Source organism: Leptonotus elevatus, chromosome 4, assembly GCF_054856555.1.
Source record: "Leptonotus elevatus isolate MCC_2025b chromosome 4, RoL_Lele_1.0, whole genome shotgun sequence".
In the NCBI taxonomy this organism is placed as follows: domain Eukaryota; kingdom Metazoa; phylum Chordata; class Actinopteri; order Syngnathiformes; family Syngnathidae; genus Leptonotus; species Leptonotus elevatus.
In genome coordinates, this window is record NC_141242.1 from 7766345 (window position 1) to 7791378 (window position 25034).

The following is a 25034-nucleotide window of genomic DNA, read 5'->3' on the forward strand; positions in this document are numbered from 1 at the left end:
ATCGCATAGGTCCCTTCCGGGCTTCCGTACGCTTTAGCATCCGGCCCATCCAGCTCGATCTCTCTAGAAAGTTCCACGCTGAAGAGCAGCTTTAAGGACAAGCCATCTTCCTAGAAACCGGTTTCCCTTCACACTGACTCGACAGTCATCTCGAAGAGGACAATACTCCCACAAGTAAGTGGACCAATCGATGAGAAACGCTTAATGGCTATTTTGTGAAATTATTAAATCGTATTTTGGTGTTAGCACAGTGTTATACGCGAGAAAGGCTAACACACGTGATAACCGATAACGACCAAATGCTTTTAAAGGCTATTTGAGTGCGACTAACTCCACTCTATGAATATTTAAACTCTGCTATGTTATAACTACGCGGTATTCTGTTATTAATGTTGCATAAGTGAATTTATTTTTTTAAAAGTGCTTTGTGTTCCCAAGCCGGTTGGTTGCTAGCATAAACTGTGTTGACTCACGTTAGCATGGCGACCACTAACAACCAGGACAGTTTAAGGGGGAAAAACAGATCTTGTTGCTGACTTTTTTTTTCTCGTCCTTTTTATTTTGTTCACCTTTTATTGAAGGCTGTCATCATGGTTCGCGAAACTGGTTACTACGACCTACTTGGTGTGGGACCCAAAGCGTCCGCGGACGAAATAAAGAAAGCCTACAGAAAACTGGCATTAAAATATCACCCGGACAAGAACCCCAACGAGGGAGAGAAGGTGAGCCGAGGCTAAATATATACTTTTTGATTTTCTCTGTGGCCGTCTACGGGCTGTTGGGGATGCCCCATTCTAATTTTACACCCTTATGGATGGAATGATCTGGTAGCTTCTCTTTCTAGGTACAGACAGTATAGACTGACTTGTTAGCGCTATGATCCAGTCTGAAATGCCACATGATGTAATGGCAAAAAGTTATGCAATTCTGGGCTGTCGGGTGTTAGGATCTCTGACATCAATAGTAAAAACGTGCAAGTAATGGGCCTATTGTATTGTCACACAAAGTATCGCCTGAAAAAAATACATAGCTCCTCAAACACCACCAGATGATCAACATTAAATTTAGTAGGCCCAGCCAAAAACAAGGTTGTATTCCAAACATGTCAATCAAATATTTTTTGTAAATATTGAACAAGAAACAAATCTAAACAGTGCTTAAACGATAATGTAATATTACAAAAGTTTAAAAAAATATATCTAAATACATTTTCAAAATAAACATTTCTGAATGATTAAATGAGGAGTTTGTAGCTTAGTTAAAAAAAAAAGGATTAATTTTTGTCAAATGTTAATAATGACCTGACCATAGAATATTATTAAAATTAGCGCTCTGAAAAAAAAATCATCCCTCTGTAGCCTCAGCTTATGCCTTTCATTTAACACATAACTAAATGACAAGAATATCCTCTTATAGAGTGTAATGTTAATATACAGAATAATAATTAGCGATGGTGCGTATGTGTTGGGCCGATATTCAGCCTTATTTCAAGGTATCGTGACAGAGGCTCATACCTGAGAGCAGCCGTTATGTGATCAGGAACATAAGGCACACAGATGCCCTTAAGTAATTTATTTAAATTCGTTTGATTGTGTATTCTATACAAATTGTGTTTCATGAACAAGTGGGAAAAATAATAATAGAAAATTGCCGTTAATTTTATGCAATATTAAGGAAAAATAATGTATTGGCATATGTAGGTCTTTCTTTAAAAATATATATTTTATGTATCAAAAATACTCGAGGTATCTGTGACTACTCAAGAGTTGAGTATTTGTACTGGCAACAGTCTTAAAAAAAGTGGTATAAGATCCCTAATAATAATATTGATAAGAATGTGTAACAAAAGGGGTGTTGTTGATCATTTGTCAGGGATGTGGTACGTATACTCTTTTGGGTTTTTAATTGATTGTATATTCCAAAAAAGACATAAAATCCATGAAACGTAGTGTTTGGCAACACTTAATCCTGAGTAAGTCACGCTCGCAACGTTGGCAGCCGTGGTTAAGTTTGGCTTGTTTACATTGCATGTTTGTACAGTGCACGTGGCGTGCACGTTAGTGAGGGCCGTGGCTTTGACTAGGAGACTCGGGAGGGTGGGGGTGGGGGGAAGGAGGCAGGAGTCAAGTGAGGCTCCATTCAAAATGGCAAACTCCCCTTTTAACATTCGGACGCTGGTCTCGTGAGGATTATGCGATGCTCTCTTTTGTTCGCAGTTTAAGCTTATATCGCAAGCGTATGACGTGCTTTCGGATCCAAAAAAGAGAGATCTGTATGACCAAGGCGGGGAGCAAGCAATTAAAGAAGGTGGCATGGGCGGCGGGTCATCACCCATGGACATTTTCAACATGTTCTTTGGAGGCGGGGGGAGGATGCAGAGAGAGAGGAGAGGTAAGCGCTTATAGAGATCTTCACTCATTCACTGCCATTGACGGCCAAAATTCATTTGAACTATTTCTATTAGATTCACATTTTTTTCCCACTTTTGTTAACAAGAGTATGAAAACCTAGAATATTTTTTATTGTACTATTACAACAAATGTAAAATTTATGATTAATCGTGAGTTAACTAGTGAAGTCATGCGATTAATTACGATTAAAAAAATCGCCTGACGCCCCTCATTTTTAATAATCTTTTCTCTTTTTTTTAACCGCGTCAGGCGATTAAATTTTTTAATTGTAATTATTTGCATGACTTCAATAACTCACGATTAATCACAAATTTTATATCTGTTCTAAATGTACAATACATTTTTACTAGGTTTTCATACTCTTGTTAACAAAAGTGGATTTTTTTTTTAAATAATAGAAATAGTTCAAATTTTTTTTTTTACGTCTATAGCCGTCAATGGCAGCGAATGACTTAAAAAGACACTGACCTCCAAATGTAAACTCAAACTGATGACTTTTTTTAGGGAAGAACATTGTCCACCAGCTGAGCGTAACGCTGGAGGACATGTACAATGGCTCCACAAGAAAGCTGGCACTCCAGAAGAACATTATATGTGAAAAGTGTGAAGGTATTCATTTTCTTTCGCATGTGTATTTCTGTTTTTGTCTTATCTTGGAAGAATTTGCAAGTGTATTTTTTTAAATTTATTTTTGTTACATTTAGGTTACGGCGGTAAGAAGGGCGCCTTGGAGAAATGCTCCAACTGTAAGGGTAGAGGAGTGCAGATCAAGGTGCAGCAGATAGGACCAGGCATGATTCAGCAGATTCAGAGCATGTGTGGCGATTGTCACGGGCAGGGCGAGTCGTTCAGCTCGAAGGACCGCTGCAAGAGCTGCAATGGGCACAAAGTGGAACGCAAGAAGAAAATGATTGAAGTCCACATTGACAAAGGTAATATACACACTAACTACATAGTGCATTTTAGCTCGTAGCTGATCTTCTTCCATGATGTCAAGGAATACTGATTTTTGACTCTAGGTATGAGAGACGGTCAGAAAATTACATTTCACGGCGAAGGCGACCAGGAGCCCGACCTGGAGCCCGGCGACGTCATCATCGTGTTGGACCAGAAGGAGCACGGCCTTTTCAAACGCAGCGACGATAACCTCACCATGACCATGAGCATCAAACTGGTGGAGGCCCTGTGTGGCTTCAAGAAGGCCATCAGCACTCTGGACGACAGAACGCTCCTCATCAGCTCGCAACCAGGTGAGCGCCACGCACCCGCGCTGCCAGGCTGACAGCCGCCGCCGCCGCCGTCTCTCGCTGCCATTAAGGTCTTCTGTTTGCCCCGTTGAAGGCGAAGTCATAAAAAACAACGACACCAAGGTGATACAGAACGAAGGCATGCCGGTGTATCGGAGCCCTTACGAAAAGGGACAACTCTTCATAAAGTTCCGGGTAAGAGCGGAATTACGGCGGAAGCTTAACCCGAGAGTTGAATTCATTGTATGACCAGAGTAAATGGACCCAAGTCCGGTTTTTCTATTAAAAATGAAATGAAATGCAACTAATCTGCTACAGCCCCACAATTAAAAAAATTTTTTGGTTGATGTATTGTTAATGAAGAAAGATGAAACAGTAGTAAACAAGAAGAGCATAATAAATACAGGTTTTAAAGTTAAAGTACCCACTGATTGTCACACCCACCAAAGTGGGGCGAAATTCTTTCTCCGCATTTGACCCATCCCCTGAGGGAGTGGTGAGCAGCAGCAGGAGCCGCGCTCGGGAATCATTTGGTGATCTAACCCCCCAATTCCAACCCTTAAGGCTGAGCGGCAAGCAGGGAGGCAAATAGGTCCCATTTTTATAGTCTTTGTTATGACCCGGGCGGGGATTGAACCCACGGCCTCCCAGTCTCAGGGCGCACACGATTCAGGAGCCACTTTTACCCACATTTGATCTCAAGTGGGCCAGACCAGTATGTCAGTGACCTACTAAGTTATAAATAACAAGTCAAAAATATTTTTATATATTTTTTGGGTGCGAATAATTACTTACTACTTATTATATTGTTACTTACATTACTTAAATAATTAATACAAAAAAACTAATTTGCTATTATCTTATTGCAGAGTAATCTGAAATTTCTTAACAAAAAATACCACCATTTTTTTCCCCATCAAATCCTGCAGGCAAATTTTAAAATGCCATTTAAGTGGTTGTCAGTTTGCCCTCCTGTGAACAAAATTGCAACAATAGTTAATTTTAATGAGAAACTGCCATTTGTGTTCTGCCTTCATGGGCCGACTTTGGCCCACGGGCCATATGTTGGACACACTGGTTTAACGCCATTTGTGTCTTGGTTACTGTATTATACTGCCCCCTGGTGGCCAAGTCACGCACACCAGAACGAATTTCAATAAATTAATCATAACGCACATACTATGTTATTAGGTTTCATATTTTCAGTGCTATTGAAAAATATATTTTGAATGTGTTGTTCGCTTGAAACTTTGTGTATGAATGATAACCGTACAGGTGGAGTTTCCGGAAAAACACTGGCTCCCAGAGCATCTCATGTTCCAGCTGGAAAGGCTGCTTCCCCCCAGGGAGGACGTGTTGATCGCCGACGACACGGAGGAGGTGGAGCTCTGCGAGGTGGACGAGCGGACGCAGCAGCGCCACTACGGCGGAGAAGCTTACAATGAAGACGAGGAGGGTCCCAGAAGCGGGGTGCAGTGTCAGACACAGTAGTCTGCCACCCAGCGGACAAATTGCATAACCTGGGCTGGGTCGGGGGGGAGGGATGCTTTTGTCACCGTGTTTCAATTTGCGGTTGATTGAGCAGCCAGCCCTACTTGTAGTTTGTTCCAGGAACCACTGAGATGGAAACATAACTTGACAGACAGCCAAGTGGTGCAGTTCAGTTCCGAAAAGGCAGATTTTTGGCTTTTGTGTTTCACCAGATCATTCCACAAGAAGTGCTGAAATAATTGTCAATGAATCCTGTCATGGTCGTCTTTTTTTTTTTTTTTTTTTTTTAGGCCCGCCACACTCTGAACTGCTGCGTGATGTTTTGCACGTGTCATGCTCCTCCTAGTTTTGCTGTGATTCGAAATGTGAAGTCATAAATGCAACGGCCAATCAAAAAATGCCATGTTGAAATTATATGTTGTTTTCCAGGTGGATGAGTCGATCAAGCGTGCGAGAAAGGGTTGTTGACTGTAATTTGTTTGCACTTGCTTAGTTCAGTTTGTTGCTCGGTGTGCGGCGGACCTAACTCGCCTTTTGGACAGAAATGAAAATGTACTGAACTGAACCACTTGGCGAAAACATTGCTTTTATTTAACATTCTTCAAATATGGTTACGCAAGGTTTGTGTTTCTGTTCTATAAACAATATGTACCCGTTGCTGGTCTTTTCTATATGTAACAATTTGCCACACAGATGTATTCACTATTGAAAAGTTTAAAGGACTACTTGGTATGCTTTCTGTGAAGGTCATTTCAGTCATAGCAACAAAAAAAAGTTGATCAATTAAAGTCTCGGTGTGCTTCAATTGCTTTCACCTTTTTATTAACTTGTAAATTCATTGTATTAAAGGCATATTTGATAGCTTATAAAATCACAAACATGATTTTGTCCTCTGCATAGTGACATCTCAACCAGGGATTTAACAATGCACAACTTGTGAGTAACGTTTCATTTTAATGCTGCTTCCTCCTGAAAGAGCAACCTGTAAAGCAGATGGAAAATTCAGGTTAAGACTCGGATTCAGATGTTATTTTATGATATTGTACTAAACTACATGCTGACGTTCTACCTTCTGTGAGTCGGGCCTTTCCTCCTTTAGGCTGACACAACACTGTGGAGCAGCCCACACATAGGACCACTGTCTGTGCATGACTGAACACAGTAGTGATCTTGTAGCAGCCTGCAAAATAATAGCACAAATGAATACATTTTCTTAAGAACTAGTCAAATGTCACCCGTGTTATGCTTACCTGGACACTTCACATCCATAAAATAGGAGTTGGGACTCTGAACGAGTCTTTTCTTTTTGTGTTGTCTTCTCTCGTGCTCAATAGAGGGATGAAGGAGGTCTTTAGCCAACTAAAACAAATAACAGGTTATATGATACCTAACATGCGGGAACAGAGTAAAAATAACATGTTGAGGAGCAGCACTTAGTTAACTGTTATAATACTCGATAGTCCAATAGCGCAAAAATTGTGTATTTGCAAGAACACAATGCAGAATGCTCAATTAACAGAAATAGCATAGATTCATTCAGATAAGATTTCCTAAATAATTGACTTTAAAGTCTGGATTACATAAACTATGTGCCATTAAATTATACAGAGCGATTGTGACAAAGAAGCCATAGTGAATTTGATAAAAAAAATACAGTATATACTAAAAAAAATGGATTTATATCAGTTATTTGCAATCAACTTTCCTTTTACTGTTGAATAACTTTTATAATGAAAACTATATATTCAATTAAATATATATTATTTATGAAGCTACACCACTCTTAAAACGATGTAAAATTAACTACTTTATACTTTTAATCAAACTTACACTTATGTTCCTTATTTAATTGGGCCATAAGCAGGTTTATTTCGCTTTTTGTCGTGTAAACAGAAACGTAACGAAAATGCAAGCATGCCTAAAAAGGTCTGGAGTAAATACGATAAGTACGTTTGGAGCTTCAAACAAGACGTGAATAACAGTCCCATCGATATTAAATCCAGTTAGTCGCAATTCACAAACGGCCTGAACGCTCATTTAGCTAATTTTAACAAAGAAGTTGAGCAATGGTCGTTGTGAAGAAAAAAACGGCGCAGACTAATTTCTGGACTACAACACTACCCCCCTACGCGCTGCTGACATTCCAGCAAGTAGACGACCCCCGCGTTTCGCCGAGCTAAAAGCAGGGCTAGCCATAAACACTAGTACAGAGTACACCATGTGCTTGCTCCGTCTACGCACACCTCGATGTTATTCCAGACGAGTTACACCATTCGCACCCTGTATGACAACTGCTTTATTACACACATGTACGTGAAGCGTTGCGATTAGGAAAATAAAGAAAAATCAAGGGCACGTTTAAAGTTATTAACTTACAGGCATGTCGCCGCGCTGGCGTTGTCTACGTGGGCTTCTTCTTGGTAGTGGTGGATAGTATCCACTGGATACCAACTGGGAGGAACTGTGATTATCACCGAGCCGTTATTGCGATATGCAGTGTTTACAATCCAACAGGAAATAGATAATAAAAGTAAATGAGCAGTTCAAATTGTTTAATAATTAATTTATAATACACGTGATTGTACCATTAAATTTATTAATGATCAAGAAATGCTTCAAGTGGTAAGGAAGCCTACCGTATAGTTATTATTTTTAAAATATAGTATTAATAAAAATGTTAAAATACAAAGCAAACAACGCATGTGTTTAGCGAAAGAAAATCTTAACAGTAGCGATTTGGTAGCAAAAAACTACATGGACCAGAATGCAACACGCGGCATTACGTCACTCCTCTCCGCACTGGCCCGCTGCCAGACCGCCTGAGACGGACAGCTGAGGACCCAAAAGACAGGGGATCCCGGCCCAACATTCCCGTTTACTGACCCAAATCTTGCCCTGTTTGCTTCGCGCCATGGCGAAGACGTACGATTACCTCTTCAAGCTGTTGCTTATCGGCGACAGCGGCGTGGGCAAGACGTGTCTGCTCTTTCGATTCAGCGAAGACTCCTTTAATACCACCTTCATATCCACCATAGGTGAGTAAACCGCAGTTGGCCGCCACTCATAATAATGCACGGACAGCAATAAATCCGACATAGGTTGTGTTATGTGTGTCCGCACGAGTGTGCGTTCGGGTACGTTTTGTATTTAAAAAACAACAACGAGATTGTTAGCATGGGAAGAAGATAACGGGTGTGAGGTCCATTTTAATTCTCTCTCTCTCTCTCTCTCTCTCTCTCTCTCTCTCTCTCTCTCTCTCTCTCTCTCTCTCTCTCTCTCTCTCTCTCTCTCTCTCTCTCTCTCTCTATCCAATTAGGTATTCAATTACTGTACATTTGTACTCAGTTTTTTAAAACAATTAAATGCCCTACTACGATTCCGCAATTTGGCAGACTAAAATTATAACTAATCAACCAATTAATAAAAAAAAAAAATCTTATGACTAAAATAATGTCTTTTTGGCATCTTAATGCATAAAGGTAATGAATCATAGGCAGAACATTAGACTGGGGGATAAGTCTCTGTTCCTTTTAATGCAGGCATAGACTTCAAAATCAGAACAATCGAGCTGGACGGAAAGAGAGTCAAACTTCAAATTTGGTGAGTGTCATATCATTTTTAGTTTTGACAAACTGGACGCAGATCTTTGCCAATTTGTATTCGTGGGATGCCCTCAGGGACACCGCAGGCCAGGAGCGCTTTCGAACCATCACGACAGCTTACTACCGAGGAGCCATGGTAAGTCGTCACTCACTGTGCTGGAATGTCGAGGAGCTGCACCAGGAAACAATGATTCGTCTTTGTCCTCCTCTCAGGGAATCATGCTGGTCTACGACATCACCAACGAGAAGTCGTTTGAAAATATTAAGAACTGGATCAGGAATATTGAAGAGGTGAGCTGTGGATGGATTTGACTGGCCTACTTCATATTTTTGCAAGAGTTTCTAGAAATATGGAAAAATGGTACAAATGATGAACTCTCTTGAAGGACAGTGTGTATTATGTAGCACCATCTAGTGGTGAACTACGGTAATAATTCATTTTAAAAACAATTTAAATATCCATCCATTTTCTTTACCGTTTAGTCCTCACAAGGGTCGCAAGGACTAACATTTAACTGATAGGAAATAAAATGTTCCATCACATCAACATACATTTTTAGAAGATATAATCCGCCGCTTGTCTCCCTCTGCTCTCGCTCGCTTTTGCTAGCTTCTCCTGCTAGCCGCTCTTGTTAGCCGCTCCAAACAGTCCACACAATCGACACAATTCTTTAATCATCAATTGACTGATTATCCCTAATGTTAACCTCGTGTCCATGGCAACGCTCACTCTCTAATGCAGGGGTGGACAGACATTTAACAATAGCTGATATATATATTTTGACTCATTCACTGCCATTGACAGCTATAGACGTCAAAAATTCATTTGAACTATTTTTATTAGTTTAACTTTTTTTCTCCATTTTTGTTAACAAGAGTATGACAACTTTTTTTGGGGCACATTTAGAACAGATATAAATGTTTTGATTAATCGTGAGTTAACTAGTCATGCAGTTAATTAATTGCAAATTTTAATCGCCTGATGCTCCTAATTTTTTGAATAAGCTTTTCTTTAAAAAATGTTTATTTTTTATTTTTAATGTTTTTTTAAAAATATATATTTGTTTAAATTAGGGGCGTCAGGCGATTACAATTTCTTAAACGTAATTAATCGCATGACTTCACTAGTTCACTCACGATTAATCACAAATTTTATATCTGTTCTAATACAAAAAAAATCTAAGTTTTTATACTTTTGTTAACAAAAGTGGGAAAAGTTAAACTAGAAACAGTTCAAATGAATTTTTGACGTCTATAGCCGCCAATGGCATTGAATGAGTTAAAAACAACAACAACCCTGTAGCAAAAATGCTTTGTTTCACTGACAATGTCCCTCAACTGCCAGCACGCCACATCGGACGTGGAAAAGATGATCCTGGGTAACAAATGTGACATGAGTGACATGCGGCAGGTGTCCAAAGACAGGGGTGAAAAAGTGAGTGAGACACCCCCCCCCCCCCCCCGCACCCCCCAATGCATTCACTACAAGTGGTAATCAATCACTGCCTTGTTGTTTTTCCTCTTTAGCTAGCTATTGATTATGGTGTCAAGTTCCTGGAAACAAGTGCAAAGACAAGTCTCAATGTAGAAGAGGTACGTCAATCTCTGTGTCTTTTGAGATTTAAAATGGGATTAAGTTGTTTTAAGATTTGCTATATGCGTTGCTGCTTTGTGTTTGTGTGTGTGTGTGTGTGTGTGTGTGTGTGTGTGTGTGTGTGTGTGTGTGTGTGTGTGTGTGTGTGTGTGTGTGTGTGTGTGTATGTGAAAGTAGCAGTTGCTAATTTCCATTAGCCTGCGTATGTTGGTACACTTTATATGTTAGCATTAAGCTAATTGACGTTCATATGGGATTATATGGTTTAGTTGGAACATTTAGGTGTTAATGTTTTATTGCCGAGCTTTATGTGTTAGTTCTTGCAGTAAATTTAAGATGAGAGTGACAAATAGCTTGAAGATAGCACACGTTGCCTCTAATTTCAAGAACTATCCATTTTGTTTTGGTATGGTTGCTCAAAATCAGAGGTCAGCAACCTTTTTGAAGCTGCGAGCTACACAGCAAAATCGGCAATGTTGATTTCAACACCTCCAGAGTTAAGAAAAAAAATTCAAGTGTCCATATTGGTCCATACTAAACACTTTTGAAAGTGTGAAATGCAGAATTAATCTATCAATTGGCAATCAACTGTAAAATAACACCTACTCTGCACACTATTTAACTCTTGACAATGTTAAACTGACACTTCAGGAGCTAAAATAAACTCCCAAAAATGTAACCCTGAAATTCTAACACTCCCGATTTTTGCTGTGTTGCTGTGTGTATTAATGCGAAGGGCTACCAGTTTGATACGCACTTCTGAAATTACTTTTAATAATGATACTATTTGGTCCTAACAGACTTAATTGGCCGATATTAGCTTTCTAAAATAGTCTTGATTATTTGTATTACTTTTTTTATTTTTATTATAAAAGGAAAAAAAAAGAATGGCATTCAAACATACAGATTTTTGTTTCTGTTGTAAAGTTAAACAAATACTGAATGACATTATTAAGTACTGTAAAACAGTTATATGTTCTGCCTGTAATTCTATATATATATATATTTTTTATTGTTGTAAGCATTCGAGAGCAAAAAATCATGAATCAGCAGCTTAATTGGTTATCAGAATTTTATTCTGCTAAATATCAGAATCAGCACCGGCCTAAAAAAAAAAATCCATATTGGTCCATTAAAAAGAAGCGATTGCTATAATAATAATAATAATAATATCAACGACGAACATCTTTACAAAATAAAAATACATGAAACTCCTTTCGCTGTTCAAATTCAACAAGGAAACTGAGTAATTACACGAGAACATAATTAATTGCAGCATCCATTCGTCTGTTAGGTTTGCCCCCCCCATCGGCGCTTATTGGTTTCGTCCTGCCTAAACAACGCCTGATTGGTTCGATCAGCGGGAGATGTATTCTCCGGAGTTTGTGAACTCGCAAATACCGCGAGAATTCATCTTGCCGTCAAGATTACTGGAAATTGTTTATGGCCAATAACATGTATGAAATGCTTGTTTTGACCGCTAGATGGCAAAAGTTACAATTGATCGGTGTAGCCACTTTTGTCTGGTGGTGAGACGTGAGATCTTTTTTTTCCCTAATGTAACTGCTTTAATGATGTGACATTTCACATGTTTTGATTTGAATCAGGCATTTTATAACATAGGAAGAGACATCCTGCACAACCTGAGCTCAAAGACGGTAAGTATTTACAAGATTGCGTGTCACATCAGTCCACATGAATGTGATGTATCTTTTGCTTAACAGACCGACAGCCTTGCTGGAGGATCCGGAAAAACAGTCAAGATCACCGAGAAGAAATCCAAGAGGATCAAATTCCTCAAGTGTTCGCTCATCTAGAGCGCGCCGGCACACGCCAGCATGACTTTTGCTCTTTTTGAGGGGGCTCCTCGCTTCTCACCGTGACTTTGGAGGGGGGCTCCTCACCTTTTTGCAGGGAGGAACTCGAGCCTCAACGTGAGCCGGCGGGTTCCCCGTACGAGGGCTCGTCCGATTGAAGACGCTTGACGCCCATCCGGGGGCCTGAACCCGCGACGGTCGGCCACGGCTTGTTTGTAGCCGCCGCCGCCGAGGAGTTGGTTTTCTGTTTCGCCGTGACCTCAGTTATTCAACTTAGCAAACCATAGTGTTCTTATACATGTACAATAACAAACGCCTCACTTTTTTCACTTTGTAGCACTACTTTTATACCTTGTGCCATATTGCCAACATGAGGATGCTGTGCGACATACATATCGAGTCCCGGCAATGATTGTATTTGTATGTATGTGTGTGTTAATTCATGTATATGGGTCATTTTTTTAATATATATATAATTTGATCAATAACGGTAAAGACAACTGGAAAAAAAGCCTTTTCTTTTTCATGCTGCCTTTTTAGTGCTTAAAAAAAAATCCTAAATAGATTTTTAGGCATAATAGTCACCGTTGTCTATTTATGTAAATAAAATAACGGTAAAGACATGCTAACGTTTCAACACTCACAAATTCATCCATTGTGTGAATGCAAAATGGCCGCCTCACAGATCCATCTGGTGGATTGCACAGCTTAAATGACAAAGACAGGCTATTTGTAAAATAACCGGAAAAAACAAAATTAACACTTAGATGTGTTGTTTTTTTGTGGAAGAATCGCAAACAATAGAAGAAACATTGAACATAATATACAAAAAGGAATTTGGCATAAGAATACATTTGGGACATATAATAGTCGACATTTTGACAAATATTTTTTCTTAGAAACAATTGGAATTCAACCAACAATAATAAAATTTAAAAAAAAAGTTTAGCATGTCTTTACCGTTTTTATTCAAATGATATGCAAATGACCCATATTCAGACCAGAAGGCATTAGAATTAGACAGTGTCCACGTGTTGCATAAAAAAATTAAAATAACGAGATGCAGTGAATCCATGTAATGCCATTGCCAGTATTTGCATGAACGCTGTCGGAATATTAAGCACATTGTAAACTACCTGAAGAGAAGACAGTTCAGTCTGTATGTGAAAATGATGAGTTCATGTCAAAGTGCAATATGTGTTGACATTCAAAAGGTTTTCTTCACATTAAAAGACTGAGGAAAGCTCTTAAAGGTGCATTGTGTCGTTTAAAAAGGTCATATTAAAAGCGTTTTCTACATCATGCATGCTCCACCATTGCCCAGATGAGTACGAAGAGCCCTGACTGTTTTACTCAGACTGCATCTAATCGGCTTTTATCTTCCCTTTATAGTAGAGTGTGCGGACCCTCACACACCAGTTTCTTTGGGGAGGGAAGGGGCGGAGTTTTTCTTACCTCATTTGAAGTCGTCTTTTGTTTCTTAACTGTGACTGTCGCTTTTAAGAACGAGCCTGACACAGATGCTGCAGTTACAATTTGGGCCAGAGGTGGCAGTCGCGAGTAAAAAAAAAAAGTGACAAACTGCACAAAGATTCTATAATTTCACAACTTTATTTTCATAACATCAACATTTTCCTACAAATATTAGGACTTTTCTCTATACATTAAAATGTTTATTCTCTCAGCTAGACATGTGCCAATATAGATCGTGACTATGATAATAGTGAGAAAAATATTACGGCATTAAAATTGCAGCTCTAAAATGAAATATTTGGGTAAATAGACATCTTTTTTTCCCCATTCGAATCGATTACATTTTTTGTAACACGACTGCTCACCGAGGAGAAAAAAAAGTCATACATATTGGTGTATTAATTTTGTAACTCTTTTTAAAATTGGGATGTATTTTCCCTCATTACACACATTTATTCTCTCAAAATTGCAACTTTTCCACTCATATGTTTGATTTTTTTTTTCCTCTCAAGTACCCTGCCCGGTAATTGTACTCCTCTTTCAGTCCTTCATTTCCTGGAAACCACAGAACATCATCGCCAAGCGTGACAATTGTCCTCCTGAATGAAAATCCAGCATGAATGTTATCGAATCAATTTTTGGATTTCATTTCTCGAGCTGCGTGTCATCGATCGCCTTGCAAGCGTCCACGATGTCCCTCTCGCTGCTGGACGCTCGCTTGCTGACCGCCGCGCCTCTTGCCTTGCGATCCTTGGCGTTCCAACTCAGAGACCTGTGCGATGGCAGGAACTTATCGTCGGTGACGCTCAGATACTGAGCGCCGTCCGACACGTTTCTCTTCACCCTCGTTTTTATCTGCTCTTCCGTGAGCTCCGGCGGAGTTCCTTCGCTTTGACTCGGTGGACGCGCCCCGTCGTTTTCCTGCCGCTCGGCTGCGGCCGCGGCGCTCTGAAACTGCTGGATGGTCCTCCTGACCGTCGACACTTTGGGCATGTGACCGACCGGGCTCGGGTGCAGGGTGTACTCCAGGTCGGCGGGCCACTGGTTGGGCGCTTTGGCGGCCTGCTCCACGAAGGACGTGTAGTCTTGAGCGTGAAGCTCGTCATCCGCCGCCTCGGCCGGACAATAAATAATGCTGCTCATGGCCCTCCGCTTTGTAACCGGGGACGTTTGGCTCAGGTTCTCGGTGGGGACGCATCGCATTGATTTGGTCCTTTTTGGGGAGGAGGGAGCCGCCGCGGGAGGCAGTTGGGCTTTTTGGGCGGGCTCCTCGGGAGGGCTGATGATGATGGTGCTCATGCTCCTCCTTTTGGTCAGGGGAGACGCGGCGGGCTCGTCCGCCGGGTAGTGTCTCAGGGATTTGGCCCGTTTGGGCGAGGGGGACGGTTTGAGGCGGTTGGTGTCCGCGATCGGATCCAGCGGCTGGGAGCTTCCGAGCGTCTCCTTGCTCGATCCGGCGGACATCTGTTTGGGTTCACACGGCGATATGAGGATGTCCACGCAAGAGCTGGGCCGGCTTCTGCTCAGACTTCCCACTTCTAAGCTGCGAGCGCCCTCCTTGACGTTCAGAGCGCACGTACTGGAAGCTTGACTCTTCTGTCTTTCCAGGCTGCTTTTCGCCGGTTCCTCGGCGTCCTTCTGCTTGGTGGCGAACTCCTCCATGTCCATGTGGAAGCGGTAGAGGCTGTAACCGTCGGCGCTGTTGATGCTGCCCTGGCGGACCAAAGAGGAGGGGTCGCACACTGACGAGTTGCGGGAATGAGTCCTGGTCAGCTCCAGGCGGTCCACCCCCGCCAGCTTCTCCAAGGCCAGCGCCATTCGACCGTGGATCTCCTCCAGTTGGGCCAGGCGCAGATCCACCGTTTGCAGGGAGGCCTTCATGGTGTTCTCCCTCTCGTTGACCTCCTCCAGACGCATGAACATGTTCTCAACTCTTGGGAGAGCAACAGATTATGCGACATGTGGAAAGTTAGCATGCCATTTTCAAAGGTTCTCATTTGGGGGGGGGGGGACTTCTTCATTTGATTGGTCAGCATAGGCTTATTTTATTTATATAGTGTTTAGATAAATTGCGCACTTAACTCATATGCTCCCCAAAACGTCTAAATACGTTCTATTTTAAATGTTTTAAGTGTCCCAAAGACATATTTATAAGTATTTTTTTTGTTTCTATGCTAAAGCATACAGAAGGCTTTGATGCAGCTTCTCAACTGCACAAAACGGTTGAAGCAATGGTAGTTATTACAAAAACGGCTAGCAGGTGGCAGCAGAGTATAAGACAGGGGTGCTCAAGTTCGGTCCTCGAGAGCCCCTATCCAGCCTGTTTTCCATGTTTCTCTCCACTAACACACCTGATTCATGATCAGGATCGTTATCAGGCTTCTGCAAAGCTTGCTGATTAGCTGATCATTAGATTTAGTTGTGCTGCAGGAGGGAAACATGAAAAACAGACTGGATAGGGGCTCTCGAGGACCGAAATTGAGCACCCCTGGTATAAGAGATCAACCAGGGCCATGTTGCAAAAGGGCTCTTTTCCCCAGTGGTTTAAACAGAATAGTGAATAATGATGAAACTTGGCTACATTCTAATGCTAACTGCAGCAAAACGGAAACAGATAGAAATATACTTTTTTTCCTAACGAAAGAAGAGACTAATCTTTCTTTTGGTAGGTTCCATGTTTTTATAGCAATAAAACACAACATTCTGTGGGCCTTGCAAAATCAGTCAATACCCAGCAAAACAGCTGGGAGCGAAGGGGACTGCTTCAGTGAAAATGGCTAGGAGGGAATGAGCTAAGAAGTCGTATAATTCTTTCCTGCAACAGATTTGTCACCAATATTGTTGTGATCTGATTTAGGATTTACGCGTATGTGGTAGAATTTTGTCAAGCTGTTGTAGGTAACACTTAAAAACTGCAAGTCAGAGTTGGTTCACAACTGTAACTGAAATTGATAAAAAAAAAAAAAAGTTTAATTTATTGTTTGTGTTTGTGAAAAAGATGGGAATAGGACCTTGAAGAAAATCCTATATTAAATCGCAATAATGAGTAAAATCGTGATTATATCATTTTTCAAAATTGTTCTGCCAAGTGCAATTTGGTGTGACACCTTTCAAAACAACTGCCCCATTGAAATTCAATGAAATTCCATTAATCCATTCCAGACCCCCCCGAAATTTTTTTTTTTAGTTGAGTGTTATTAATAATAAATAAATAAATAAATAAATACATTTATATATATACACGAACAAACGAAGACTCACCTTTCCGAGGTGACCTTGATGCGTTCGTCGCTCGAGGACTGCTGCTCGTCTTCCTTTTCCCGAAAGTATTCCTCCACACACTGTTCTTCAAACTCGTACAGGTTCTTCATCTCCTCCGGATTCAGTCTTAGCTCTTTGATTAAAAAAAGAAGAAGAAAAAAAAGGCCAGTAAGATCATATTCATACGGTATTCCATTTCGACCGGAATTTATGTCAACATGCCTTCAAGCTCGCATTGCGAACCAATGTCAAAATGGCTGCTGCCAGAGATGGAGGAAAACGGGTGGATTCGTATCGTTAATTCTTATTCCATTAAGATAATATTAATAAAAAATGCTGTGGTATGACTAGTGGGGGCCTATAGAAATTATTATTAAAAATTGAGGTGTCGATGATTTTTTAAAATCGTAATTAATCGCATGTCTTCAATAGTTAACTCGCGATTAATCGCAAAATTTTACATCTGTTGTAAATATACAATAAAATGTACAATAAAATAGTTTTTATACACTTGTTAACATACAAGTGAAAAAAATAGTTAAACTATTAGAAATATGGCTGCATCTTTTAGTAATTTCATAATAATTGATAAAATTGAGGTAAAATTAAAAAGATCTACTGTATGGTAAAAAACGATTGTGATAGTGATTTGTGTTGGTCAATTTTTCTGCCACTAGATGGCATAATTGAATTTATAAGACTTTGGGGACAACTCAATGCATTTTTATTTTCATATTAAGATCTATCTAATCTTTAACACGAAGTAACTTGTGAAATTCTCCACGTTTTAAAAATTATTACTTTTTTAAAAATTGGCTTTTTAAAGCAATACTGTACATCGTATGTGAGAGCACTAAATACATGACTCTGATTAATATTGCATTTGCGGAAAAGGAACTAAACAGGACACTTAATCAATGAAAGATGATTGTCATGTTGGGCGAAATCATTATCAGATGCCAACCACAAGTGACGACAAAGTGTCAGTAAGGTTGCTTTACTATTGGTCTGTCATGTCATCTGTTATATACATTTAATTAAGTCTATTTTTTTCAAAAATGGATCAATCTAAAAATACCTTGACAGGAAATGGCACTGTGTCAGCCTCACGGGTAAGTCTGCATATTCATTTTTGCCTTTTAAACTACTTGTTTTATTTATAACATGGCTCAAAGACCTTTGGAAAAGAGCTAGTTGGACACTCACGTCACGAGTAGCTAGCGACCGGCTAGCACTAGCACTTTGCACAATTTTTTCATAATTTATACATTTCTTTAGGTTAAATTTTGACAACACTAGCTTATCTGACAAAAATACAAATTTCAAAATGTCAAAGTCTTGTGTAACTGACAATATATTCATGTGTGTACTGACTGAGGCCGCGGTCCTTCTCGTCAAGTTCCCCGTCTTGTTTCTTCCTGGCGCAGCGTCGAAAGAGCCGGCTGAAGAGGATGTACAGGTGGCTGAAGATGATGAGCGGCGGGGGCAGGATGGGCCGGTCGTGGAACGTCATGATCAGCTGATAGCGCTGAAACTTCCACACCTGGTTGGAGATGGACTTGACCTCGAAGAAGGTGTTGCTACGAAATGCACACCCATGAGTACGGCAACATTCTGTGGAACGTTATCTACTTGTCTGTTGCGGGAATCATTGCTATCTGTGTATTTATGGGTTTGTTAGTCACTTGATAAACATACACTATAACATCTGCCAAAACAATCAGCCAATTAGGCCAAATGGTCGGTTATTTTCCTTTTAAAACGTAATAATCGAAGAAAAACGAAATTTCCGACGCTGTGCGAGTGCCCTGAATGCATCATTTTACTTGCGTATCATGATTAGCAACTAACAAATGTGTAGCGTATGGTATTCTTGTTATTCTGTTGTCCCCCAAGCGTCCTTTAAGCTGTTTAATGACATCCCAGTTGGAGTTAACTGTAAAACTAAACACACGACAATAAGAATAACATCCACTGTGTATTTAAATACAAAACATGCTTCGTTTTGGGGCCGTTTAAAACATCGCTAGCCTAGCACTAATGCTAACCGGAGGTTAGCATCAACTTCGGGACCGTTTCTCCTTCAAATAACGAATATTCACACACAAATGCTGTGGGAACACATACCCACAGGTTAGATCAAACTACGGAAAGGCACAAATTCACAAATGTGTGTGGAAAAACGAGTTATTTTCATAGAATTCAATCGTAACTTTCTTATGTACTCACTTAAAATGTGTACACCATGGATGCACGGCACCATACTGCCCCCAAGAGGTCAAAACGCACAGGAACAGTCACTATATGTTTTTTCAGTTGCTATTATTTGAGTATATTCTATTCGGTTATTTCACGTTCTTATTTTTATTTTGTCATTGTCCTTTCTAGTTATAAAGTTTTAAAGTTGACATTTCAAGGATTCAAATAATTTATTTTCTCCAAATTCAAGGATGCAAACATCTTCTTTTTTTTTGTTGTCTTAATACATTTCCACATGACATGGAATAAAATAAAACCAGAGGTCCCAGGTTAGCCCAGTAAGTCCCAAGACTTGTGAAAATAACACAAGATAAAAAAAATATAAAATAAAAGGTTAATGCTTAGAGTAAAAATGAGTAATAAAAACGAAAGATAGTTGAATTTCACATAATATTGACAACATAATTTGTGCTTTACAAAAACAAAGTGCAGGGATGAATGGGCATGATGCTACCATGACATTTTAAAGTAGTTGAGCAGCCTTAGTAGTTGAAGAAATACTAAGTTTTAAAATCACAAAACTGTTTTAATCATCATTTCAATCTCAATCAAATAATTGTGATTGCTATTTTCCCAGCCCAATTATGTACTCTAACCATATACAGTACAGCAGTAAGAATGGTTTCATTATTGACATATACATCTATACAATAACATGGACTTGTCATTAAAAGCAGAGTAAATCTTAATAGCAAAAGTTAGGAATCGGGCAGATAGATTTATGCATTATATAAGCATCGCCCTCAAAAAATGCATATCGGTCGGGCCCTACACTATACATATATATTAGTGTCAATAATTGTGTATTTACTTGAAGACAGCGATGAGCAGGTTGACCAGGAGAATATTGGCCACGAGAAGGTAGCAGGCCATGATGGCGGGTGTGAGCCAAGCGCCGGGGATGCACGGAGGCAACTTCTTGCCGTCTTCATCGTACAAATGTTCGCCACATGGAGCTGTGGGGGGCAAATCGGCAGTACAGTTATTATTAGCGGTCTTATTAGGATTGATTTGACTTTGCTTGGAAGACTACTCACGATTGATTTCCATTGCATAGACTGAAAAAAAAAAAAGCACACACAAACACAAAGAAGGCGTTAAATAAAATCAATCAATAGTCATTTGCATATCATCCTTCTGTCACGATCAAGCTGGTGACCAAGCAAGAGTGGGCTGGTCTCAAACGTTGCAGTACACCATCATTATAAGAATGTTTTAAATATATATATATATATATATATATATATAATTTCATCAATGGCTTTCTTCACCCTGACAGAAGAGGCATGAACAAAACAAAAAAACTTGAGGCAGATGATCATATTTGTGAAATTACATTTTTATTATGAATTCCCATTCACTTAAAAAATAGAATATCATGAAATACTTCATTTATTTTGTATTTAACTCATTCACTCCCAGCTCTTTTCACTGAAGCAACCCCCTTCGCTCCCGGCTGTTTTACTGGATTTCGACTGATTTTGCAAGTCCCACAGAATATTCTGTCCTATTGCTATGAAAACATGGAACGTACCATAAGAAAGATTAGTCTCTTCTTTCATTAGGAAAAAAAGTATATTTCTATCTGTTTCCGTTTTGCTGCAGTTAGCATTAGAATGTAGCCAAGTTTCATCATTATTCACGATTCTGTTTAAACCACTGGGGAAAAGAGCCCTTTTGCAACATGGCCCTGGTTGATCTCTTATACTCTGCTGCCACCTGCTGGCCGTTTTTGTAATAACTACCATTGCTTCAACCGTTTTGTGCAGTTGAGAAGCTGCATCAAAGCCTTCTGTATGCTCTAGCATAAAAACAAAAAAAATACTTATAAATATGTATTTTTGGGACACTTAAAACATTTAAAATAGAACGTAGTCTCTATATTTGTATCTATTTCCATTTTGCAGCATTTAGCATTAGAATATAGCTACGTTTTATCATTATTCACAAATCTGTTGAAAACACTGGCAAAAAGAGCTTGTTGCAAAATGGCCCTGGTTGATCTCTTGTACTCTGCTGCCATCTGCTGGCCGTTATTTAATAACTACCATTGCTTCAAGTATTCTCTTCTGTTTAGAAAAAGTATAAATTCGTCTTTGGGAGCATGGTAATATTTATAATAGAATTCTTTAGACTGAAACTTGATATGTGAAATCATCATTTCCTCCGCTGCTCGCAACAAAGTACCGGACTCCATTTTGCCCCAGTTGGTACAAGATGCAAATAAATCAAACACCAAAGTCAAGATTCATTAATCGACTCGTTTGTTATGACCATCACTAGTAGACACACAAAACTTGCAATTAGGATCATTTGTTGCCGCTTTGACTAGGTTGCATGCAGGGCTGGACTGACACAAAAAAATAAAAAATCGGCCTAGGCATTTTGACTTGACGACTCTTTAACTCATTCACTGCCATTGACGGCTATAGACGTCAAAAATTAATTTGAACTATTTCTATTTAACATTTTTTCCACTTTTGTTAACAAGAGTATGAAAACTTAGAAAAAAAAATATTGTACATTTAGAACAGATATAACATTTGTGATTAATCGTGAGTTAATTAATCGCCTGAAGCTCCTAATTCTTAATAATCTTTTCTTCTTTCTTTAAAATAAATAAATACATTTAATAATCTTTTTATTTTATTTTAAGAAAACATTATTAAAAATTAGGGCCGTCAGGCAAATATTTTTTTTAATCATAATTAATTGTATGACTTCACTAGTTAACTCATGATTAATCACAAATTTTATATCTGTTCTAAATGTACAATAAAAAAAATTCTCGGTTTTCATACTCTTGTTAACAAAAGTGGGAAAATGTTAAACTAATAGAAATAGTGAATTTTTTATGTCTATAGCCGTCAATGGCAGTGAATGAGTTAATTTTAAAAAATGTGTTACCACTGATGTTTATTGGTGTTTCAGTTTGCTATCTATATTCAAAATGGATTAATAGACCGGTCCCTCTAAATTGTGGGCCAGTCTCTTGGGGCAAAATGTAAGAAAAAGAATAATTAAAAAGCCCACCGGGCATCTGCCCCGGGTGCCAGATGGCCAGTCCAGCCCTGGTCGCAGGTGTACCTAATGTTGTGGCCAGTGAGTGTGCATTTTCCAATATTGTGCGCGAAGCATCACATCATTCACATGAAATTTGTGATCATCTGCCCAGAATCAGGAAACAGAATCTTACTATGAATTCTAGTCTTACGGTCTATCGAGTCGGCAAAAACTTCTCCATAGATCATCCAGTAGGGCATATAGAAAATGTTCCTAGCCAGGCGCCATGTCGGCTCCTCGTCGGGGTGCAGGATGGCTTGGCGGGCCACCCCGAAGCTCATCAGCACCACCAGCATGATGACCACAAAGTACATCATATCGATCATCTAAAAAAAAGAAAAGAAAAGAATTGCAAATGCAACGTGGCCAAAAACGGAGCGCCTAACGCCGTGCTGTCGAGACGCACCATCTTTCCGATCATCATCACGTAGGGCCCCAGGTATTTGTTGACTCCGAAGATGTCCAGGACGCGGATGTACCAGAAGATGATGTCAATGCAGTAGATGACTCTGCCGTAGCCCATGTAGGGCTCGTGCTGCAGCCTCAGCATGAGGCCCAGGAGGAAGGTGAAGATGGCCACCATGTCGGTGATGTTCCAGTACTCCTCCATCCACACGCTGATCTTCTGTTTCAGCTTGCCGGGCTCTGACATCAAAATCTGCACAGGAAAGGACATCCGCCATTTTTTTGTAGTGATGAATTACATTTTTCAGCAGACATTTTGGTACCCTAAGCATAAATGCTTTGTGGTGCCCCCACCCACCACCCACCACTGACAGAAATGAACAATATCGGAGTATTTTGTCACTTTTCCTTTTTTTTTTTTTTTTCAAACAAAATAACTTGTTAATAATAATGTTTAAAAAACTTTCACAAAAATAAGACTCTTCTTTTTATGAAAGTTTTTGATAAAGAGACCTACTGAAAGTCACTAGTAGTCCCTCACTCTATTATAATAATGATCATCAAAATAAAGAATAAACCTGTATCTGTAATATATAATTCTCATAACATTCACCACAAAAACTCTGGAGATTCTTTGAATAAGTTCCCTATAATACTATTTTTGTTCTGCTGCTCATTACAAAAGAACAAAAAAAAAAAGCAAAATGTTAATTTTTTTTCTTCTTAGTTAAAGGAAAGTGTCTATTCTTCCATTTGGTAGCTTCAGTGTGAATAATTAGTGAAGGGCGATTACCTACATATTATTGAAAAATTATGATAGAGATGTAAAAACAATATGAATAGCCAATGTGATCCAAGTCTAAAATCATTGTATTTATGTATCAACATTCTAAATTGTGAGGAACACTACAGTTTCTATTAAAATTAGAAAAAAAGAAAAATTGTATCCAGAAGAAGTCACCAAGTTATAAATCATTGACGGCTATAAACAACAAAAATTAATTTGAACTATTTCTATTAGTTTAACGTTTTCTTCCACTTTTGTTAACAACATTATGAAAACCTAGAAAACATTTTTTATTGTACATTTAGAACAGATAAAGTTTGTGATTAATCGTGAGTTAACTAGTGAAATCTTAATTACAATTAAACATTTTAATCACCTGACATCTCTCATTTTTAATAATCATCTCGTCAGGCGATTCTTTTTTAAAATCGTATCTAATCGCATGACTTCAATAGTTAACTCACGATTAATCACAAATGTTATATCTGTTCTAAATGTACAATAAAAAAATAAATGTTTTCATACTCTTGTTAAAAGTAGAAAAAAAATGTTAAACTCAGAAATGGCTAAAATGACGTGTATAATCGTCAATGGCAGTGAATGAGTGAATTGCAAGCTTATCAGTGGCTCAAATATTTTAATTGAAGACGGCACTGGGGACATACTACGACTCAATCGGGTTTACCTGTCTGACTTTCTCACTGCCGAGTGTGAGGATGTAAGCAATGACGGTCCACTCTTGCAGGGATGGCCATCGTTCCATCTTCACCAGGATGATGTAGTTGTATAACATCAGGTAGGCCAGATAGCATATCTATAAAAGGAAGAGATTTTTTTTTGTTAACCTTATCAACTAATACTCTGGCCCATCCTTAAATTGTAAAAAAAAAAAAATTTCCAGCACCGATGAAAACTTACTGTGTTGAACCAAAATTTGGTGAAGGGCGCATCATAAAACTCAAATAATCTTTTGCCAATGGGGATTTTGCGGACGTTGGCGCTGCCTTCCTCTTCGTCTCCCTTCCGGGAAGTAGCGTCATTGGGGTCCTGGAATGCACAGTAGCGGGACATTTGACACTTGAGGGGTGTTACATTCACACAGAAAGAAAGAGGCTGTTTGTCCGTTAACGTACAATCAAAACTACCCCTAAATGTAAAATGATGCAAATTTTTTCCCCTTACAGTGTAGAAAATGACTTCAGACCTATGATACAGAATAGCTTGACAACTGGACAAATGAATCCAATGGAAATAAAATAAACAAAAATAAAAATAAAATAAAATATACAATTAGTGAAAAAGTTTATTGAAAGAAAAAAATCAGACAGCAGAAAGAATGATGGTTTGTACCTTGCAAGGTTATTTTAGTTAACGAAAAAAAGTAAAATAAAAAAAAATGTTTTGTTAACTAAATAAAATAAAAACACTTGTTAAAAAATGAAAACTAACTGAAACTACATTTAATGTTTACAAAACTAACTATAATTACTGTATAGCAAAAATGTCCTTCGTTTTAGTCTTTGGTACCGTTATTAATTTAATGCATGAGCCTTTGGAGTTTTTAAGTATTTTTATTTCAATATTAACCGGAATAAGGACGTTTGAAAGTGTGTCATCTAGCAGC

At 39.0% G+C, this 25034-nt stretch overlaps 4 protein-coding genes across 9 annotated transcripts in view; 2 read left to right on the forward strand and 2 right to left on the reverse strand.

The window, feature by feature from the left end:
* Positions 1-10: 10 nt before the first annotated feature.
* dnaja (DnaJ heat shock protein family (Hsp40) member A) lies at positions 11-5954 on the forward strand. The gene is made up of 8 exons (XM_086074056.1): positions 11-174; positions 582-722; positions 2217-2391; positions 2916-3020; positions 3116-3343; positions 3431-3661; positions 3753-3853; positions 4934-5954. Exons 2-8 carry the CDS (start codon positions 591-593, stop codon positions 5147-5149), a joined length of 1188 nt encoding a protein of 395 aa, XP_085930182.1. The 5' UTR covers positions 11-174; positions 582-590; the 3' UTR covers positions 5150-5954.
* rps27l (ribosomal protein S27 like) lies at positions 5933-7821 on the reverse strand. Its single transcript, XM_086074058.1, has 4 exons — positions 7526-7821; positions 6400-6508; positions 6219-6329; positions 5933-6131 (listed from the first exon to the last, which is right to left on the reverse strand). Exons 1-4 carry the CDS (start codon positions 7529-7531, stop codon positions 6103-6105), a joined length of 255 nt encoding a protein of 84 aa, XP_085930184.1. The 5' UTR covers positions 7532-7821; the 3' UTR covers positions 5933-6102.
* On the forward strand, positions 7569-13464 carry LOC147175347 (ras-related protein Rab-8B). The gene is made up of 8 exons (XM_086074057.1): positions 7569-8184; positions 8689-8749; positions 8827-8887; positions 8965-9042; positions 10097-10186; positions 10279-10344; positions 11953-12003; positions 12070-13464. Exons 1-8 carry the CDS (start codon positions 8061-8063, stop codon positions 12160-12162), a joined length of 624 nt encoding a protein of 207 aa, XP_085930183.1. The 5' UTR covers positions 7569-8060; the 3' UTR covers positions 12163-13464.
* Positions 13465-13754: 290 nt separating this feature from the next.
* trpm1b (transient receptor potential cation channel, subfamily M, member 1b) overlaps positions 13755-25034 on the reverse strand; it is a 43662-nt gene continuing 32382 nt past the window's right edge. For 5 of the 6 annotated variants that reach the window (XM_086073660.1, XM_086073659.1, XM_086073658.1 and 2 more), the window contains 9 exons: positions 24329-24457; positions 24096-24224; positions 22625-22876; positions 22352-22544; positions 20193-20213; positions 19967-20111; positions 18271-18476; positions 16897-17029; positions 13755-15568 (listed from right to left, as the gene is read on the reverse strand). In XM_086073660.1, the coding sequence (XP_085929786.1) occupies positions 14281-15568; positions 16897-17029; positions 18271-18476; positions 19967-20111; positions 20193-20213; positions 22352-22544; positions 22625-22876; positions 24096-24224; positions 24329-24457 (2496 nt within the window). In that variant the 3' untranslated portion in view covers positions 13755-14280. The remainder of the gene's footprint in view (positions 15569-16896; positions 17030-18270; positions 18477-19966; positions 20112-20192; positions 20214-22351; positions 22545-22624; positions 22877-24095; positions 24225-24328; positions 24458-25034) is intronic. The other variant, XM_086073661.1, reaches the window with a different exon arrangement.

Excerpts from the sequence above, each read along its gene's own strand:
- LOC147175347 (XM_086074057.1), top strand. The coding sequence starts at position 8,061 with ATGGCGAAGACGTACGATTACCTCTTCAAGCTGTTGCTTATCGGCGAC. Across the intron at positions 8,185-8,688 it reads CACCTTCATATCCACCATAG|GCATAGACTTCAAAATCAGA; the intron begins GTGAGTAAACCG and ends CTTTTAATGCAG. Across the intron at positions 8,750-8,826 it reads AGAGTCAAACTTCAAATTTG|GGACACCGCAGGCCAGGAGC; the intron begins GTGAGTGTCATA and ends GGATGCCCTCAG.
- dnaja (XM_086074056.1), top strand. The coding sequence starts at position 591 with ATGGTTCGCGAAACTGGTTACTACGACCTACTTGGTGTGGGACCCAAA. Across the intron at positions 2,392-2,915 it reads GATGCAGAGAGAGAGGAGAG|GGAAGAACATTGTCCACCAG; the intron begins GTAAGCGCTTAT and ends GACTTTTTTTAG. Across the intron at positions 3,344-3,430 it reads TGAAGTCCACATTGACAAAG|GTATGAGAGACGGTCAGAAA; the intron begins GTAATATACACA and ends TTTTGACTCTAG.
- rps27l (XM_086074058.1), bottom strand. Across the intron at positions 6,330-6,399 it reads TATGGATGTGAAGTGTCCAG|GCTGCTACAAGATCACTACT; the intron begins GTAAGCATAACA and ends ATTATTTTGCAG. Across the intron at positions 6,132-6,218 it reads AAAGGCCCGACTCACAGAAG|GTTGCTCTTTCAGGAGGAAG; the intron begins GTAGAACGTCAG and ends TCTGCTTTACAG.